The sequence below is a fragment of the Vanacampus margaritifer genome, chromosome 18 (genome assembly GCF_051991255.1).
Source record: "Vanacampus margaritifer isolate UIUO_Vmar chromosome 18, RoL_Vmar_1.0, whole genome shotgun sequence".
Classification (NCBI taxonomy): Eukaryota; Metazoa; Chordata; class Actinopteri; order Syngnathiformes; family Syngnathidae; genus Vanacampus; species Vanacampus margaritifer.
Genome location: NC_135449.1, coordinates 15693436 through 15715350, shown reverse-complemented (window position 1 = coordinate 15715350; position 21915 = coordinate 15693436). Strand labels below are relative to the sequence as shown.

General features: G+C 38.4%; 1 protein-coding gene across 3 annotated transcripts in view; it reads right to left on the bottom strand.

Moving 5' to 3' along the window:
- atp6v0a1b (ATPase H+ transporting V0 subunit a1b) overlaps positions 1-17564 on the bottom strand; it is a 29602-nt gene extending 12038 nt beyond the window's left edge. The window contains exons 1-19 of one of the 3 annotated variants that reach the window (XM_077550300.1): positions 17474-17564; positions 15473-15612; positions 15295-15373; positions 15022-15119; positions 14451-14579; positions 14277-14359; positions 13827-13953; positions 13644-13726; positions 12328-12421; positions 10581-10793; positions 7873-8023; positions 6993-7132; positions 6701-6864; positions 4600-4690; positions 4355-4473; positions 3943-4159; positions 3597-3704; positions 2893-3093; positions 1034-1051 (exon numbers count right to left, since the gene is read on the bottom strand). In XM_077550300.1, the coding sequence (XP_077406426.1) occupies positions 1034-1051; positions 2893-3093; positions 3597-3704; positions 3943-4159; positions 4355-4473; positions 4600-4690; positions 6701-6864; positions 6993-7132; positions 7873-8023; positions 10581-10793; positions 12328-12421; positions 13644-13726; positions 13827-13953; positions 14277-14359; positions 14451-14579; positions 15022-15119; positions 15295-15373; positions 15473-15589 (2232 nt within the window). In that variant the 5' untranslated portion in view covers positions 15590-15612; positions 17474-17564. The remainder of the gene's footprint in view (positions 1-1033; positions 1052-2892; positions 3094-3596; positions 3705-3942; positions 4160-4354; positions 4474-4599; positions 4691-6700; positions 6865-6992; positions 7133-7872; positions 8024-10580; positions 10794-12327; positions 12422-13643; positions 13727-13826; positions 13954-14276; positions 14360-14450; positions 14580-15021; positions 15120-15294; positions 15374-15472; positions 15613-17473) is intronic. The other 2 variants (XM_077550301.1, XM_077550302.1) reach the window with 2 other exon arrangements.
- Positions 17565-21915: the final 4351 nt, after the last annotated feature.

Sequence of the window (21915 nt, the reverse complement as noted above, 5' to 3'; positions counted from 1 at the left end):
TCCCAGCTGACTTTGGGTGAGAGGCAGGGTACATCCTTGACCAGTCACCAGTCATTTTTTTGTTTTGTTTTGTTATTAAAACCCTGATTCAAACTCATATTTACGCCTAACAACAATTAAGGGTTTTCAAATAACCTGAAAAACAAGTTTTTGAAATGTGAGAGGATGTGCGAGGGAGTTGTGCTAACTAATTGTATACCTACATAAAAAGTGAAAAATAAATAACTATATAAGCAATGTTAATTACAGAACAGTTCTCAACATTACATTTTTAAGTGCAAACTCTCAACTAAGTCTTGTTTTCTTCTCGTTTTCTTGAATTTGATCTTATGAATTCCCATATTTCAAAAATTCCAATCTGTCTTTTTGTCCTATCATAGTACGAACTACGAAGCCCGGAATGGTCAAGGTTAAAAACGCACAGAGGTTTTCTGTTTGAGTCTTGAGTGCAGTGGATCAAACAATTTTGTCGGATGGACTTTCAGAGACAGTTTTTTACAGACTTAAATCCTGTTGACAGAGATTCGGTCCTAAGTATATTCCATCTTTTATTGGTGAGCAATAAGGAGAAATATTGTTTCTCTAAATTCCCCCCAAAAATGTTTTAAATTAATGCTGTCTCTTGATGACTATATCACAAGGCATAACTTTCATAGTTATGCTGACAATATAAAGTACAGTGTTACATCTATGAATGCCATTTCATGGAGTTGTAGACACATCCATGTGAGCCTAAAAAATAAAACAGATCAACTAGGTTATTTACGGAGACATTTAGTAGAAAGTCAAATGTTCAGTCCAAACAAAAGTAAAAACGAAATCCTGGATTCACATCCCTTGTCCGGATTTCCAAAATCTCACAAAAGCTCACCCCTCCACAAAGTTGCTTGAAATCAGAAATGAAAATATAAGCTCCTCTGTGGAGACAAACATTTCATTTTTATCATTTGACATAAACATAAATAAATATGAAAATTATCACAGATCCACAAGACAGCATCCAAACATGCTGAAATACCACACAGTCTCTTACCGGCTCTTCCTCTGCATGCTTGAAAGTAAGCAAAGGTCAAAGATTAGTATCAAATTTGGTAACTAATGGGTGCTAATGTACCTTTTAATAATTTGTAATAATCACTGAACTCTAGCTATGACTGGAGATTACCAGAAGGTCTTTTTGTTCCAGTTTAAAGTTGAAATATTTTGCTAAATCCAATAGGGATGTTTGATACCACTTTTTTTTCCGGACAATACCAGTATGAGTACTTGAGTGGTCACCGATACTGATAGCAAGTACCAATACCACTAGTACTTCTGATACATAGAACCCCCCCCCCCTCCCCCAACAAAAATCAAAATGCAAATCATTTTAAAGAAAGGCTTATATATTAAATTATTGAATTTTTCTTTAATTAAACTGGCAAGAGGTCTATTTAGTATCGACCGACGTCGTAAGTATCAATACCTTGAAATAAGGCCTGGTATTGGCCCATCCCTAAAATGTGTTGTGTCTCACAATCACATGATCCCCAAGTCCAAACAAAACTCTGTACACCTCAATAAATGGTAATGTAAAAACAAAATCAGGATATTTATTTTTTTGCATTAACTATGAATTTGAATTAACAAATAGATTTTTGTGAGTGGACATTTAAAACATATTAGTGAACAACACAATGAAATGCATTTAGGAATTGGTCCATGGGTGTTTGTGTAATACTAGGATGGTTTGCCAGTATGATATTTTTGAGGGTCCGCTAACTTGAACTTGAAGGCAATATTTAAGTCCTTATTCTCCTATTTCCACAGCTGATAAGCATGTCTACATGGAATATCAGTACCTTGGAAAAATGGTGATGAATGTACTCTTGTTAAATTACAGTTATGCAATAAGTTATCACAACACAAACACTCCGATGTAGTATGCATCAGACCTGGGGGACACCAAACCTCTGAGTCAACTGGGTGGTATTTTCAGAAATTCCATTCCCTGGTTCTCATGAAAAACACCTCAGTGTTTATGTTTCTGAAATGGAAAATCGACTCTTATCTGCTCTAGTCCATCACAGGCCTCCCTTTCTATTTGAAAACACTCATTGCACCATCTCCTAGTACCCAGGAGTGAACATTATATTATACTGTATGTTGTATGTCTGTAAACTGAGTATTTTTTCAAATGCACAATCATATGATTGACGGAAGTTATCTTTGCATTATTACCTACAGTTTTAAGTGACTCAAACACCCATTCATTCTTTGTCAAGTGTGAGCCTGTGAAGACTCTTTTGTGATTAAGGGCTATAAATATATAACATAATCAGTCCGCATTCACTATAATAGCAACAGAGGAACTTGAAAAACTTGCATTTTGGCAACTCGGGGTGAAGCGAGTCCTTGTAATTTGGGAACTTCAAATTAAAAGCCCAAAGCTAATTTGGTGTGCGCGCCGTCAGTTTCACTTGTCAAGGAAGCTACAAACATAACGTACATGCCGCCTATTGACGCTTCTGCAGTAGCCTTCGCAGGCTTTTATTTTGAAGTTGGACCGCATAGTGACGTGACGGACTGTCGGCTAGCTTGACTTTCATTTTCAACATTTTGGTTTGCCTTATCAGTTTTAATTGTCAATACACACCAAGATCAACACAACGCCATCCCAAAATCACAGTTTGCACAGTAGTTTATAAATGTTGTATCAACTTATTCATATCTATGGCTGGTGCTTTTACAAGTCTCTCAACCTTGCTATTTGTAGTACAGTACACAGTTGTATATCTATATCTATATACAGTACATACATACATCTTTAAAATATGGAATCATTTTGATGCTGAGAGACTGCATTAGCAGCGTTAGAGTGTCAAATAAGTGAAAATGATTTCATGCGCTCACCTCATCTCCCTCCTCTGAGTGTTGGGAAAGCTGGTCGTGGTCCATGATGCCAGCCTCATCCTCCGTGGGCCCGTTGCCCACTCGCACCCCTCCGAACTTCTGTGTGCCCTGTTGGGTGAGTCCGGTGCATGATGAGGACACGCCTGTTCGCTCTAAAGATTGCTCTAGATTCTCTGCAGGGGTTTCTTGCATCTTCTGTGACTAGATACAAAAGTCACAAGAGCTTTGTCGGGCTTAAAGCAAGCCTTAGTTGGCACGTTGTACATAGCTGGTCAAGTAAACATGGCACCCTAAACAGACATTGAAGTGTTTTGTTTCCAACTTAACTATAGTCATACCACAAAGCATCAGACTGACTTAAAGTAAAGTAGCATTACAGTTTTTTTTTTGCACAAATGCAAAACCAATTGTTTATGATAATGCATTACTCATGAAATAATTTCTTGGATGTTCAACACATCCAGTGAATATACTATGAAGAATTGAGATAATCTGTTGTTAGGGTGCCCTCAGACTGCTAGGTCAAGATTTTCATAGCGCTTCCAAGGCAAGCTTTCAGCGTAGATCATTTCATGACAAAACAATCAAGCGCATTACAAAATACAACGTACACTGAAAGACAGAATAGAAGCAAAAAAAGGTTATATTGCAAAGTAGAATTTGAAGGGTGCTTCGAGTTTGAAGGCATGGTGAAATTGACATACCAGGTGCTTTTTCCACAGATGCTGACGCCGAAGCACCACAGTTTTCACAACCAGCATACAGGGTACACATGCAAGGGCAATGAGCACCAACAAAACCTGGATCCCCATCTATAGATACAAAGAGAGGAATGCTAAGAAACTGTGGATGATTTGTAGTGGTGTTTGCACAATACTAATTATTATCATTATGTAGAGTAGATGTTAATAACGGATAACTTTCTTCTTGAACTTTGTGAGAAAATGAGCTCTGTGGTCATTTTTCATAATTGTTTGTCTCAGGCTGGGTGGTCTCTTGTGATTAGTTTGAATGTGTGTATGTGTGTGGGCAGGGTGCAAAATCAGGGACCTGTCCTGCGTAGAGGGATTTGGCAGTGGGATCACTGTAATTGAAGAGGCACATGTTGATAAAGTGGATGAGCAGGCTAGGAGCATCTTTTGAGGTGAACGCATCGTAAGCTGTCCACTTGTAGAAGACCAGCAGGGCGAGGTAACCAAACAGGCTGGACATGAAGACAATCTCGGGAATGAAGCCCAAGAAAATGTTCAGAGGCTTCTTGAAATACCTGTAGTGACATATATTTTTTTAAATCAAGTACAGTCATACTACATTCAAGATTTAAAAAAAGAAAAAGAAAAGAAAAGCTTTGGTCAAAAGAGAGATAAGCTAAAGATCAAAAAAGCTAAAGCTAAGCTCAGAAAAAAACACTAGCATCAGAAATTACATTCTGTGACTCAGGAAGAATTCCTTTGTGACTTACAGGTGGTTGAAAAGACTGAGAGAGACTCCAAAAAGCATGTGGATAACGCCGAGTATGACAGACATCTTCATCTTAAATGAGTTGAGGAACGTCAGCTTGTTGGTAGCAACGTTCCATATCTATACACATGACAGCAGGACATAACATAAATTAAACTGTATCATTGTATTGCCTCATTTCACTGACAAGAAAACCAAAAATATCAACTGGTTTGTCATTTTTGTTTTTTTCCGTGAGTGTTTTACCGGGTCAATTCCCAGAGGATAAGGCCCATTGAACACACCAGGAATTGCTGGATCCAACTGTAGCACTGCGTTTCCTTCAAGCGTTTCAAACCTTGATCACATCAGTAACACAGGAATTCATTAGAAATACATTCTTTCTTTCATTTGTTTTATTGACACTTTCCTATAATGCCTATGAGAAAAATGTAACAATGATGACAGATTATTCATTAGATGAACATGTTGGTTTAGTTATGTGTCTATCTAGCTGCTGCCCGGAATGAAGAGCAGGCTTATTATCGTAAGTCAAAATCCCACTGAGGTGCGAACATTTGCGACGCCAACGAATGTTGATTTAATGTCAGGGTTCGTTCAAGGTTTCCTAAACATTCTCTAATCAGTCTTAATGGTCTTTCTTGTCGCAAGAAAATTTTGACCCATCCATCCGGAGTCAGGATGCGGGGCAGCAGCTTTAGCCCAGACTTTAAGCCCCGACTTCCCTCTCCCCAGCCACTTCTTCCAGCTGCTACGGCAAGGCGATCCCAGGCCAGCCGAGAGACATGGGCTGTGTCCGAATGTGCACATTACTCCCCATGTAGTGCACTAATAAGGGGTCACGCCATTTGGTAGGAGTGTCCGATCATCCAAAAGAAAAAATGCAGGATACTCAAAATTACCACATTGATGAACATCGATGGTCACTCAACCAGTTGATATAAACCACAATGCAATGCAAGTAAAAAGAAAAAAAATGCCATGAGCGACATTGCAAGCACGAGAATAAAAGCAATACATTAATTATATACTAGGAAAATAATTTATTCGTTTTAGTTGAAAATATGCATGAAAAAGGAACAACAAAAACATTTTTATTCACAATAAATAGTCTGAGGTTTTCTTGTCGGCGTGTCATGACAAGTACGGTGGTCACGTGATATGCGACGAGGAGCAAAAGGTGAGCTAGCTGTTTGAAACGCCAAACAAAATAAGGGCACTATATTAGACTATTATGTAGTGCGGGGATAAGGGTGGACATTCAGACACAGCCATGGGATAATGTTGAAGCATCGTCTATCAGTTATTTTTAAAACGCTATTACATATGTAATGTAGCTATAATGATGTACAGTATGTGTGAACAAATGGTAGTTAGTGTTTGTTTACCTTAAAAATTGCTAATTGTGATTGCTAACTATTTAGCATAGGCTAATACCCTTGTTTACTCATGGAATAATGTTGAAGCATCGTCAGTAAGTGACTTTTATGACACTATCACATGTAATGTAGATATAATGATGTATGTGTGAACTTAATGGTAGTTAGTGTTTGCTTACCTCAAGTGGTAACTGCTAGGGTGCTAATGCTAATTGTGAGTGCTAATTGTTTAGCATAGGCAAATTTTGTTCATGTAATACATATGTATAGAAGACAATAAATTGCCAGTATTTACATCCACTCAATTCAATTTACGTTACGTTACCTTAGTGGATTAACACACACACACACACAAAAAAGGGAGGGAGGATTACTCGATTATTTGATGGTATAATTGATAGCATAATCTATTTAAAAAAAGATTCAATAGTGACATCACTAGCAACTAGAAACAGAAAGGCATTCCACAATTTGGAGGCAACTGACTGCAAGGCTTCACCATTAGCCTGTTACTTGTTTAAGAGACAATATTGTCTCTAGACTGAGCCCTTACAGATTTCTGGATTTGCTCCATAGCCTACCAGAGCATTTGACTAAATGTAGATTCAATAGCAACCTAGAGAGTTTGGTTAGCCCTATTGCTGTTAAAACATTTCAAGATACAGCCTTCACTCGCTGTAGCTCACCCACCATCTAACACCCCCTGTTACATTCCCCTTTACCATTCCACAACAGCTTTGAAAGACATCGTTCTATTCACACCCTTAGATGAAAGTCAAGACCAATTGTTCTACTGCTACAGTTATGTGCTTGTTACAAAGTACTGGCCAATGTTGAAATTGTTTTTTTCCCACTGGCTTTTGTGTTTACAAAGATATGACAAGAATAAAAATAGAAAGCTACTTACAATAAAAATTATAGTATAAAAGTGCACAAAATCAGTGTCCATATGGAATGGGATGACTTACGACCAGTTGGCTCCTTTGGGCCCAAACATGGGCCTCACACTCCATCCAGAGCCAAACATGTTAAGTGATTTGGAGAAGCAATCATTATAAATGATGCCTGTGTAGACGGAGAAGATCCCCATGAGCAAGATGATGTAGCGACCAGCAAAGATCATATTGAACATCTGCCAGGAAACAGGATATAGACAGTGGTGAATGCACATCCCACCTTACCGATAATCAACATTAACATCAACATCACAAGGAATATACAAATGCAATATATGCTGTATCTTCTTATTTGTGACAGTACCTCATTGTCACTCTTCTGAGAAAGGAGGCGACTTTCTCGGATGACCAAATAGAGCGCAGCGCAGGTCATTAGAAGGCCATGACCCATGTCACCAAACATGACAGCAAACAAGAAAGGGAAGGTGATGATGGTGTATTGAGCTGTAGCAGGTGAGAAAAACATTTGAAAAAGAAAAGGAAAATTTAATGATATTCATTAAATGAATCTAAAGGATTGTCTTGTTCCTTTACCATTGTAAAATGTAATTAAAAAACAACAACATATATAATAATCGACGTTTTTCCACATACCCTTCTGATTCTTGCAATAAAATTTGGAAAAACTTTTTTTAGTTCTCTAAATTCCCTCTGAATCTTGGTTCTTCAACATATAGGACTGTTTATAATTTTTCTAGGGCCCGACCAATTAATCGTCAGGCCAATTTAATTGACCCGTGTAAGTTGCTGGCTTTAAAATCAGTAAAAAATTGGCCTATTTTTTTCCTATTTTTTTTTAAAACACATTAACACAGTACATATAAGACAAAAATAATGACATTCAAACATTCCTCTTGAAAAATTGGCAAACAAAATAAATTTTGAAATTCACAAAAAACAAAAACAACTACATGTTCTGCCTGTAATTCATGTTTATTGTTGTAAGCGTCCAAAAATCCCAAAAGGAAGTTATTTTTATAATTAATCGGTTATCAAAGGCCCAAATATCACCTTCATAAATCCAAATCAATTGAGCCCTTTTCATTCTTCAAACTTTGTGAAAATAGTTAGTTTTGCTTTGAGCCTGACTGTGTCCCAGTACCAAAAGCAATCAGTGTGAGGATGTATGGTGGGTTGATGGGTGCACCTCTGTAATGTTTGGTTCTTTTCCCAAATTACATTACCTGGATTGATTTCCCTGTAATTTCCAATGCCATATGCATCCACAATGTTCTGAAAGCCGGAGGTGAACTTGTTGGTCTTGTTATAAGTGGGTGGGGTCTGCTTGGTCTGCATTCTGTTGAGGATTGACGGCACAGTTGAACCGCTTCGTTCCTGCAAAATCAAAACAAAAAAATAATATATAACACTGCAACTTCTCTTCAATAAGTATTAAGCTGTCCAAATAAACAGTTATGTATATACAGGACACCGAAAATGCAATGTAAACGGAACCTAAACATACTTTGTAAAAGAAAGGAAAAACACAGTTTTTACTAAAAATTTTCAGTAATGTGTTCCATTCGAGTTACTCATTCCTAGCTTAATGTTCATGCATAGTGTAAAACGCCAAAAACGTGCTAACATCAATAGTCCTACTAACGATTAGCATCGGTGGTTGTGGTGCTACAACCCTTAAAAAATGGGTATTTCCACACAAACGACAAAGCATCACATGTAGACGGACAATATTATAATACTTACAGGCATATAGACTTTATCCTGTGCTAAAAATTACTAATATTATTGCATCTTGTTGAGTTTTTGAGGGGAGTGGTGACTCTTCTTCATTTGTCTGTAAGACTGTATTATACTGCTTCCCAGTGGCCAAGGTGGTCACTCCAGTTTAGAAGAAGCAGCACAACAAATCTAACTGAAGCATTAAATCATGTTTGATTCTTTACATTCTATTTCATCATGTGATTTCAATATGTTTATAAAGTACACTATTATAGATTGCTATTTTAGTAATTAATTTGTATTTATTTTTTAATGGGGAAGGGGCGGATTAATGGCCTTCCCATTCATTTCAATGGGGAAAGATGCTTTGAGCTATGACTGTTCTGAGGTACGAGCGTGGTAAATGAGTGAATTAAACTCAACTCATATCTCAAGGCACCACTGTATTGTACTATTTTTTTCTTACCTTATTTTTTAAAAATCATCCAAACACACATATCCACTCTAACACAAACAAACAAATGTGGCCTCCAAATGAGAAGCACGCTGCCTGCACCGAGGGCAAGCGACAGAACCATCTTGCCACCCAGAGCCCCTGTTTTGTACTAGTTGTTTGTGGCGATTACCCCAGTGAGAGCTGATTAAGAAACATTTGACACCATAATCAAAATCACAGTGCTATTCAACATGAATTTTGCATTTGCTTTCGCACAGTGAGAAAACCCAATACAACTCTATTAGCAAGCTGCAATGACTAAAAGAAGGAAACCTTTTATTTCAACTGAAAACAAGGCACTGTACATACGTAACAGGAAGCAAGCTGCACACTTTAGAATAGGGATGCTCCGATACACTTTTTTTAATTATAAATTCGATATCGATACCTTGGGTTCATTATACTGATATATGATACTGATCCGATCCAAACTAAATTGTCTTTGCACTAGTCCCCCCAATAATATTCAATATATTTCCACAAAAAAAAAAACTAAAATGCTTTTAGATGTTCTTTAATGTCTTCGAAATATTTTTTGAACATTTATTGGAGCATGGTTTTCATTCAATATTTTCAATAAATGTATTGAATGTATATTGAATGAATGTAATTACTTAAGTGACGGTACACTTTTATTTTTTCACATTCAAGCAGTGTTAATGTTTCAACTGTGCATAATGTGGCCAAGGCTCGCCTGATTTCAAGCGCTTCTGTTTACAAAATGAGTTTGATGTGGCCAAGACTCCTGCGCCATTTGCTTCTGTCTACACACTGTCTGTCATGTCTGCACGTAAAGAAATATTCATAGGCTACATGCTTTTTTGCTCTTCATAGTTTAAGAAAATAGATAATCACTAAATGCCGCCTTTATGTACAAGCTGATCAAGGTTTTTGCCAGGACAGTAGAGTAGTATCATCTGAAAATAAGACATAATTATGATTATGATTATATATATATATATATATATATATATATATATATATATATATATACTGTATATATATATATATTAATGGTGTCAGCGATTACATTTTTTAATCATAATTAATCGCATGACTTCAATAGTTAACTCACGATTAATCACAAATTTTGCATCTGTTCTAAATGTACAATAAAATATTATTATTTTTATTCATTAAAGTATGAAAAATAGATTTCATACTCTTGATAACATAAACTTGGGAAAAAATGTTAAACTACTAGAAATATGGCTGCATCAATCCAAGTAATTTCATAATTCATAACATTGAGTTAAAGTAAAAAAACGAGTGTGATTTGTGTTGAGGTCTTTTTTCTGCCACTAATTGGCATAATTGCATTTGTAAGACGTTGGTGACAGCTCAGTGCATTTTTCTTTTCATATTAAGAGTTATTTAGTCTTTAACATGAAGTAATACTTGTGAAATTCTGCACGTTTTTAAAATTGTAAAATACAACTTGAACCCAGTCTCCACAAATATATGCATTATTGTTAAATTCATTAATGCAAAATTTTTACGTGGACGTGTCTGCTGAGTTGCAACTGGAATTACCCCAGTACAGGTTTCCCAAGTAAGTAGTGGTCATTAATCACGCTAAAAAAAATGAGTGCCGTTAAAGGAACTTAAAAAATGAACGCACTAATTTTGACATCCCTAATATATATTACAATATATGTTGGTGACAGCTGCAAAAGGAGGCAATATACTGTATCTGCCCAAAAAAAACAACCTCACCGTTCCTCTCCGAAGAGCAAACTGGATCGAGTCCAGATCTGAGACTGGACACCACACTTCAGCGATCAGACATTTCTGGGTGACGTCGATGTTGCACAGGTTGAGAGTGTGGTAGATAGCTTTCATCTTGCGAACCTTGATGAACCAAACTCGCATTGTCTTTGAGGCGGCCTGCAACACTCGCTGACGGTGGTCCTCGGTCTGGTTCAGCACCTGTGTTGACAAAACATCGTTAGATGTAGTATCAAAGTGAACTTCTTTCTTATAACTATGAGATTCGAACCCAGAATCCTTGTGGGTTTGACCGATTGCTAACCACAAGCTCCACTGTACTAACCATAACGTAAAGCAAAAAATAAATTGTGTATAATTATTTTGACCTGTTTGGCTGGAGAATAACAACATCCATGTGTGTTTCCACCAGAGGCTCTTCCTGTTGTATTTGTTTTTTATTTTATTTTATGCAAATGTAATTAAATGAATATGCCTAATAGTGGCTCACAGACTTAGTTGCTCATTATGGCGAATCAGTTTGTTTAAAAAGCCGAACCAAATGTTGTATTGTATGAGCATAATATATTTTGTGTGTTTGGCACGCTTGCACTAGCGCAGACACTGAAACGGAATAAGACACTTTTTTTCCCACTGCTTAATAATCTGTGGGCCACATAACTTTTTGATACAGGACAAAATGCTTTTGTAGATAAGACCAAAATACAGAAAAAACCTGTTGACATTACAATGGATTTTGTTATACATTAGATGCAGGAAGCAGCATGCAAGAGCCTGAAGGAAAATGAACTGTTGTGCAAAGTTTCTGATGAATGTGTTGTTTTGAAGTTAAAAGCTTTATAAAAAGATTAATGAACCACCTTTCACAATATTATTGTTTGTTGACTATATTACAATATTATTGTTTGTTAATTATATTACAATTGTTTATTATTTGTCATTTTCATTGACCTGTTTTGCTCAATTCGCTTTTTGATACTTTGTTGTTTGGATGGTTGTTAGTTAATTAGTTAGTTAGCTAGCTTATTGCTTAAAATTTACATTATTGATTTCCCTAAGCTTTGAAGATGGGTGGCGCGTGAGCCAAGAAGGAACTTTGAAGAATTTTAGTCCAGATGGAAGCATGTACGGTAAGAGGTATGTAGTTTACAGTCAAGTGGAGGAAAAAAAACTTGCTGTGTGAGGCAGTTACCAGCCACTTTAAGCGTTTTGATGATTCATACAGAACAAAATATTGTTAATGTGATGTGTGACTGATCTGCTTTCTAGTGTATGTTCTTGTTTCCCCATACAATGCAGTGAAGTTTGCACTGTACTGAGAGCCATTGTAGTTAAAAGTGTAAATGGAAAGCTATTAAAGGGGAAGTCAACCCAAACATTTTCTTTACAATAATATGTTGTATGTGGCTCCCACTAGTCTAAACAGAGCATTCTGATTAACATTACATTTGTGTAATTTGAGTTAAGCAGCAAAATCCACCTGTTTTTATCCATCTCAGAAAACAGGTGAGCCGTGAATGGCTAACTGAGCCCTGAGCAACTGTGATGTCATTTTCAATTGACAGCAACTTTCAAAATGGAAGCCCCATGTAGTGGATGCAAATAGGTGGATTTTGCTGATTAACTCGTATTCCACAAATGCACTATTAATCAGAATACCATTTTTAGACTAGTGTGGCTGCGCAGAACATATTATTGTTAAAAAAATGACTTCTGCTTTAAGTAAAAAATTGACCATTTGTAGATCATCAATGCGGCTGTTGACTCCTGCCAGCATCTCTTTCCTCTCTTGTGGCGTCTCTGGACAAGGGTACAGAGAGGCACGGAACCTGCAAAAAACACCACAAAACTCAGTCAACTCACATCATCGATGTTAAAGGGCACAGATTATGGAAAAGTGGCTTTGAAATTGTTTGTATAAATATAATTGGGTCTCCAGAGTACAATATCTGCACATATACCAAGTGTGAAATTAAACAACCAAGTAAACTAAATATTTTTTTGCAGTCTTAGCACATCTTAGAAATCACCAACAGCATAATCACCATTTTCGTCTAGCCACGTATTTGAATATTCAGCGGAGCTGTCAAAGTAGGGATAAGAGGATATTTTATTTTTGTTTGGCGAAGTGTCCACTGCATGCGCCACATGCATGGATCTGTACAATAATTGGTAACTGCAATTTGGCATGTGAAAACACACTCTGACTTCATCTTTATGGGGACTTGCCAAGGTTATTATTGTTAACGAAATCGAAATAATTCAAACTGAAATTGAAAAAACATTTTTGTTAACTAAAACTGAAACTACATCTCACATTTATAAAACTATTTATAAATACAGGGAAAAAGGCCTTAATTTTTGACTTTTTCAATTAATATCATACATGACCCTTCAGTGGCTTGTTTTAAATGTATTTATTTCTGTATGGTCAAACAGTTGTAGTTTATTTTACATAGTTACAAAATACCTAGTGACCCTCTTTTCTTTAAATATATCTTGCTCTCAACAAATACTCCATACTGTATATTTAAATAAATAAATAAATGAATGAATAAATAAAGAAAGAACGAAAGAAAGAAAGAAAGAAAAGAGAGAGAATGAAAGAAATTATACTTATACTAATTATACTAACAAACTTCCAAACTGTTATAAACCCAGGGCTTGCTTTTCTAATTTAAACTGTGCCTGAAAACAACCACTCACACAGTCGCAACACGCTGAATCCGTCCACGGTCATGGTAACAACAACCATACTTGGCACAGGCTGAGTGTTTACTCTTAAATTGTGGGGGGGAAAGCCAGTTCGTGTCTGCTAGACAATCATCATAAAACGGTTAAAGGGATCATTCAGCTGGGATTGCCCATCGTGTGAAATAATACATCATTACTGAGTTTTTCAGGCAGGTGAATTTTAGTGCTGGCATCATTTTGACATACAGACCTATTGTATAAATGCAAATATTCATCCCAATCTAGTAAGTGTCCCTTTAAAAGACAGACAATTCTAATACTACGGTAATTGCATTTTAAAATAAATGGTACACCCACCCCTCACAGATCTTCTTCACCCTGTTCTTCAACTGATCGCCTTGGAAGAAAATGATGAAGACCGATTTGTGGACTTGGTCTCCCTGTTGGAGAGGATAATATTTTTTAAAACCTTACACTTATTTACGACTGCCCACAAAAAGGTCATGTGCCATTTTTTTTATTCTATGTTTGTTTACTGACTGTAGTGGGGTCCTCCAGCGGGTCCTCGATCTCAGCCTTCCGTAAGAAAACATTACCGCGGCACACCCGCCACAGCATTCTCTCAAAAGTTGGAATCCTCTCTCTACTGATCACACCGGCCACAAATCTATACAATGAGAATATGAATGACACACAACAACACAAGTTAGTGTTCCGTTTAATCAAATAATTTACACGGGATTCAAACAATACTGGATGAGTACATTCATATTCAAGACTCTCATTCATGCTGCTTTTTTTTCCACTGATAAGGAAAATAAATGAGATTGCATATTGCTTTCAAGTATGAAATAATTCTCGATGTCTTTGTCAGTCTTTGTGTTCATAAAAAAACATGTATAGTTTGCTAATATGTTTAGAGTTAAATGTTAATCTTCACAAACATTTCAAAAGCAGACATTTAAAGCCTAACGGCTCCTCATGCTTTACCCCAATCTGAGCGGAGCCCCTCTTCCCCCCTCGTTGCCCTCCATCAGGGCTGATGACTCTTCCAACAAGTTGGGATCCTCCATCTAACCAAAAGTTAAGAAAGAACTTTTTAAATCATTCAATATTTTAATCGCCTGATTCAGTAAAAATGGAGAGCTACAGAAGGGTCAAAACCTCATCGAAGAACTGCTGTGTTCGACGAAGAATGTGTTTCAGCTCCGTCAGCTCCAGGAAGTTCTTCTTCAGGGCTTCCTGGTTGGTGTTGATCTCCTTCAATTCATTCTCCAACTTCTCAAAGGTAGCCTGCAAAGCAAAACAGACGCATTCTAGGTACAATTTCACCCAAAAGCGGAATAGTGCTAACTTTTGGTTGAAATAAGCGGTCTGACATTCAAAGCAGTACGACCTACTGCATGTTTTGTTGTTGTTGTTTTTTTTAGTTCAGGACAAAATTACCACCACTCATTAACAGAAGCCCAGAGGTGTAGATTGAGAAGGAGTTCATGTTTTAACATCCTGTATTTAAGAAGTGTTTATTTCTGAGTCAAAAAGTTGGACAGTGCCTTTAACACCTAAGACTGTAACAACGTATGTGACAGTAATCACCAATATACTGTAGGTATTTTTTAAATTGCTTTGTATAAGTCTACAGCTTTTTCTTCAGCCTATTAATGGAATAGCATTCGTCCTACTTAACTAAAGTACCTCATTTTGTTTAAATAAAATCCATATCAAGTTACTTTACCTCCAAATCGATCATATCCCTTGGAAAAGGCACCTCAGGATTTTCTCCTGTGTCAACCGTTGGGATATTGGCTTTCTTGATCTCCTTCTCCACAAACCCTGTTCCAAACAGTGAGGAAATATGTTGTAGTGATTGTGTCTATGTTCAGATTCATATTGGAGCCTCATTCAAAGAAAACTTTTTAAACATCCTACAATAATGTATTTTTTTCATTTTTACATTTTCACCCGCAAATAGAAACTGAAGCTGGCCATTACTGTCTCAATTACTTACTTAATTTTCTGTCCATCTCCTCGCATCTCCTCACTTCATTCACAAACTTTCGCTGGAACACATTCACGTCTGGATTGAGCTGGCAACAAAATTATATTGTTAGGCAAATGTGGGAAGCTTGTGGAAAGATGCAGAAATTAAAAAGTTCATGATGTTGAACACTAGCATTCTTACTCACATCTCTAAACTGGACCATGCCAAGTTCTCCCAGTTCACTGACACAGCAGTAAGCTGCCTCTGACTGGAGAAACAGCTGAGCCAGTGTCATCTCCTCACTCCTGAATAATTCCCCCATGATGATGAGTGATGACCAACCAGCTATAAAATAGATAGATATGCCATAAATTAGATGATGAGTTAATAAAATAGAATAGTTTGAAAATAACCACTAAGCAGGCTTATTGGCCAATGGGAACACACCTAATGCAAAATCTAATAAGACCCAGCTGTCTCACGCAATTCTGCATTTTGAATCAAGGGCGGAGCTACTGTACATGGGGGATCTTGGGCCATTTCAGTGGCCACCCCCACGTCAATGGCAAGAGTTTGATAAATACTGCTGTTTCCACAACAGTTGCTTCATACTGAGGCACTTGGATGCTCTGCCACCATACTTATAGAGTGAGTATTTACCTATATACTGTAAGTGTTGATACTATTGAGGTGCACAGAGAATATGAAAACAACATTAATAACAGGGAAATCTAGAAGTGAATAATCAAGATTATCACCTGCACACCTCAAGAATCAGCTAAAATGGCCGAGTAGTCATTATCATACCATCTACAGTCAGAATTTCTTGAAATAAAAATCTGACATTTACCAACTTTGCCCAAAACACTCATAATACAAGCAGGAACAAAGCCAAGCAAAAGCAACATTTAAAAAACAACAACAACAGAAGAATTAAGAGATTGCTGTGTCATTGTGCTTGTTAGATACGATTTGAATGAATGAGGCAACATTCGGCAGTACACAATATGGCGTCAGCCAAAGGTGACATTTCATCGCGCTGATTAGCTGTTAGCTAGCGCATAAGAACGAGATACTGTACTGTGTACAGTTGTACAAAAACAAAGACACTACAAACACAAATGTATTTATTCATGTAGTAAATTAACCTTAGCATAACTTTGCTTTTTGCTTAGATTTGACTGACTTGTTTTATGAGTGAGTTGGGCAAGGTTGGTTCACAAGTGAAGTGCTGGAGGGAAATTGCTTTTATCATTATCATTATTATTATTAAAAATTATAACAAGCTTTGTCTTTACATTAATGAATACCATTAATTATTAATAATAACATACAATAACAATATTAAAAGTAACTGATTTCAGAAGTGTGTATAAAGCTGGTAGGCTTTTACATTAAATCTGTACCCAGAAAATAGCTCTCAGTTTCAAAAGGGTTGGTGACACCAGTATACAGTGTGGTGCATTTTCCGCATGCACGTGTGTCAATGTATGGCCACCACTTCATGAGTCAACCTTGCCACACCACCAAAAATTGTCTGGCCCCGCCCCTTTTTACATCCATCCATCATTTTCTGTGGCACTCCTTATTAGGGTCACATTTTGTATTTTAATCAGAAGGGATTTATCAAATTTTTACATTCCATGTAATCAATATGTAGTTCGTTACTTTTACCATATCATAATAGTGACGACATACCTGCCCTGCCCGTCAAGTTGATGATGTAAAACATGACTGAAACACAACTGACCAAATAAGGCATACGGGAGAGGGGAAATCCTATTCTCCTTAACGCTGTGTTTGCATGTTAGCTTGATCGACTGGAGCAAACAGAGTCGAATGTCGAGGCCATCTGTCATGAGCATCCTTCCTTTCTACTGCAGCGTTGCCCTTCAGCTCAAGGACGCCATGATGCTGCTCTCTATGACAGCATCTATCGCCTCGACATACATGTCCTCCCCTTTCAATCACCATCTCGTTGTGTAAAACTACAAGTACGTATCAGGTGGATACACTAAACCTGCAGCAAGGCGAATTATGTCCAACATGGACAGAATGAAATCATCACTCATCCGGTTTCGCATCGTCGTCCATACAATCTACACGTCAAAATGAAATAACAGCTTTGAAAACTAATGCAACGGCATGTTAATGAAAGTTTACAGCATATTAAAAATCAGTAATGTATTTATTTTTATTTACTTACCGCTAAAACGTGCAATTCGTCAAATCTGTGGCCTGTCAAACCCAAGGGATGATGCGGGATGCTACGGATTTACACTGTGCGAGTGTGCATCAAGTAGGATATACTAAAGGAGAAACCGGACATCCGTTACAGAAAACAAAATAAGAGCACATCGACGGTGCATATTGATTACCCGGTACACATTTACACTTTTCTATAAAGAACGCAGCACACAGGTCACGAGAATTGATCATGACAGCATACAATTATGTTGTCGTGCATGGCACATAAAGTCTATTAAACATTTGAATAGGCTGATGGTTAAATGTTTCATTTATTTTGAAAGTCATAAGCAGAAACACATCTATATAATAATGTGTAGTAAATTAATTAATTAATAAAAGGGCAACGTGTGTACTTTGCCTCTTCTCCCTGTTCCTGTCTGGGTTTCTCCCACATTCTAAAAAAAAAATATATATATATATATATATAAAAAAAAAAAAAAAATTGTCCTTTGGTATGAATGTGAGAGGATGTTGCACTCTAAAAATCGATTGGTTAAAAAACTGCCCATCTAGTAGGTTAAACTCATATTGGCTTGATTAACCAATAGATTGGTCAGACATTGACCAATTTTATCGGTTCGCCAAACAACCAATGAAATTGGTTACAGTAGAAAGTAAGTCTAGATAGATCACTTGGAAATGTATTTATTGTATCAATTTATTGTACAGTATTCTAAATGTACTTATTATTTTAAGCAATATATTATATATTAATATAGTGTTTAAAAATGGAAATGCGTGTCTCGAGAGATCCTAGGAGTGACCAGCTCAGTGTGGTAGAGTGTCTGCCCTGAGACTGGGAGGTTGTGGGTTCAATCACTGGCTGGGTCAGACCAAAGACTATAAAAATGGGACCCATTTGTCTCCCTGCTTGACACTCAGCATTATGGGTTGAAAATGATGGGTTTGATCACCAAATCATTCCAGAGCACGGCCCCTGCAACTGCTCACTGTTCCCTCAGGTAATGGATCAAATGCGGAGAATGAATTTGGCCTCACTTAGGTGGGTGTGACAATAAGTGGTACTCTTTTTGTCAGCCTCTAACACAGATTAACCAAGATCTTGGTCAAATTAAATGCAATGAATAAAGGTTAGTTTAACAGCATCACTGCTACTGCTTTGGGGTATCTGTTATACCACAGGGTTAGCATGGTGGAGTTAAGAGGACCCAAATGCACCCAAATGGGAGCAGCAAGTGCCGTCAAAAACACAATATTTATTTCCAAAAGCAAAGTCAGTAGTTTTGATACAGAAATCTTAAACCATGGATGTGAATAGTACTGCACATCTGTTAAGTTGTGTAGAAAATGGATGATAAATGGTTCCAGTTGTTGGACTCAGCCGTTACAAAATTTTACTGGAATAAAAAAAAAAGCAAAGATTAGTCTATCTACTCTTCAGAAAAGTAAATCCAAAGGTGGTCTAGAGGCACCAAATTTTATGTACTACTATATAGCTAACCAGCTACAATATATCATTCTATGGGCACAACCCAACAGAGATACTAACTGTTGGCTGGAACTAGAACAGAAGGATTGTAATAACCTCAGACTTCTAGATTTACTCTTTATTACAACATCGATTAAGTGACATAATTGTTTTAAAAACCCAATGATTTCCGCCACCCTGACTGCCTGGTGGAAGGCATTAGAAATGACAAAAGCCCAAGTGGAGCCCTGTGGGCTTTCTCCCCTATGGCATAACCCCGACTTTCGACTTAACAACCAATCATTTTATTTCGGTGTGTGGGAGCAGAAAGGAATTACACATCTCCACCATCTCTTCTCAGATAATATATTTATATCATATACATCCTTGCTCCAAAAATACAAAATAACAAACGGAATTTTTTTACATTATCTGCAAGTTAAAAGTATGATAAAGAAACAAATTCCAACACTTCAGGGTACGCTCCAACCGCCTGTTTTAGCTAAAGATATTACCAAGCTTTCTTCGACAACAACAAAAAAACTTTCAAAAATATATAAGTTACTTTCATATATGGATAAAATGTCTTTACCCATCTCAAAATGGGAGACAGACTTGCCTATAGCTCCGGAATCTGACTTTGGGATTCAAGTTTGTGAAAATGCATTTAAAATGACAAAACACACAAATTTACAACTTATCCAATATAAAATTATCCATAGAACATACATTACTCAATATATGATGAAGAAAATGGGACTCCCCGACTCCAACATTTGTCTCCAGTGTTTACAAAACACTACAGACACTTATTTTCATGCTTTATGGTTATGCACTCCGGTTATGTATTTCTAGACTAAAGTCTTAGAAAAACTTTCCGCTATCTTGGACTGTAGGATACCTTTATCTCCAAACTTGTGTTTGCTAGGTGACCTAACAACAACTGACTTATTACACAAACAATTTCAATCTACACTTGTAGCCCTTACTATCGCAAAAAAAACAATTCTTGTTAACTGGAAAAATAAACAAACTCTGAATATCGACCAATGGTCTAACCTCCTCATAAATCACATTTTAATGGAAAAAATCAAATAAAAACCAAATATCAAAATTCATGGAAATATGGTCTACGTATATAGAATATTTTAACCTAATTCTGGTTATTTAATTCTGCCTGTTAGCGAGAGCCACCACATCGTGATAACTTACATTGATGTTTCTGTATTTGGCAGTTTGTAACTAATAGTTGTGTTTTTATAGTCAGGAACCCAGTTGCTGCCAACAGGATCGAGCAGATTCACCTCCAATGGGCACTAAGGGTTAATATTCGGATTCACTGCATGCCAGGGGGCTAATTCTACAGGTGCCCCCCTGGCTGGGCATGGGCGGGTCTGCCCCTCTGTTGGCTGCTGGGTGGCGGCTGCGTCTTGGCCGTTCCCTGGGTCTCTTGGGGGGTGCTGCGTTGCGGGGCTCTCCCTGGTGTTCGGGGCGGCGCCGCCCCGGCGCGGTCCGTCGCTCTGGGCTCGGCAACGCGGTTCCGGGCCTGTGGGTCACCAGGGTGCCCCGTGGTTCCCTCTCCCCTCCCCCTTCCTCCCCCTTGCTTCCTCTCCCTCCTCGCCTCTCCCCGCCCGTCCTCCGCCTCCCTGTCCCTTCTCCCTCGTCACCCTTCCTCCTCCTCTCCCCCTCTCTCTGCGGCCCTGCCGCTGCCTCCTGCCCTTCTTGTCGTCTCCTTCCCCCGTCCCCTCCCCCTCCCCTGTCCGCCTTCCTCCCCCTCCCCTGGGCCGGAGGCTCCCTCCGTGGTCCCGGGTTTGGGGGCCTGGGGGGCGGCTGGGGCTGGGTTGGGGTGGATGGCGGGGGTGGATGGGCGGGGGTGGGGGTGGGGGGTCGGTGGGGGAGCGGGGGCTGTGGACCGGTGGGGTGCCTGGCGGGCCTGCAGTGCCCCGTCCTGCTGCGTTGGGTTGGGGGCGAGGGCTGCGTTGGGGTGGGGGGCGCTCCTGCTCCTGGGTTTGCTCTCCGGCCGGTGTTCCCTGCGGGGCCCGGGGGTCGTCCTTTGGCGCTGCCGCGGCCTGGGGGGCCCTAAGGTGTTGCACTTGTTCTGTCCTGGCGGGGATCGGCGGCTCCCCTCTTTGGTGGAGATTTTCATGCATGCCAGATCAACCACACCAGCATCTACCGAAACTCAGACACAATCTGCTTCTTCCTCAGGTCATTGAAACGGTGGAGGCTGGTGTCTGTGGATCTCACTCTGCTTCGTCTGTCCTTCCTACCTTTCCTCAGTCTCTCCTTTGGGCCCTTGAGGTCTCCCTGATTTGTTGGAATTCAGATGTCTCTGGGGTTGGTGAAGGACTCTGGTTGGTGGCCTGGTGGGTGATGTCTGGTCGTGCTGGACTTCACTTTCCTTTCTTTTCTTTGGTCCTTCTTCGGGTCTCCTGACGGCCCCACGACTCTGGCTGGATTCTGAAGTGTTCGGTTTAGGTGAACAGTATGGGATTTTTTAATAGGTTTTAGGTGCACTAATGAATACACGCATGCACACACACACACACACACACACATACAAAAAAAAAAAGGGCGAGCAATGATGATGACATGTCAAATGAACAATACTGAGCTCTCCAGAAAAAAAAGAAAAAGAAAAAAGAAAAAAAAAGAAAATGGATGATAACAATAGTTAGTGCATGTGCAGATGTCTTGCTATGATTCAACAGTTAACCACTTTTCTGCTTAATAAACTGTAAAAAGAAAAACAAAGTATATACCAATATGGCTTCTTATTTTTGATTCACTAAGTGTGATATTTTAGAGTGCCTTGTTAAAGGAAGATAAATATTATGAGTTGGAAGGGATTGGTAATACCTTACATTCCTAATTCTGCTGGGTCTGAGCATTTGTATACACAAATGAGCTCTGCTCTGCTCTAACTATTCCAACCACACTGATAGGACCAAAGGGGTGGACCTACATAG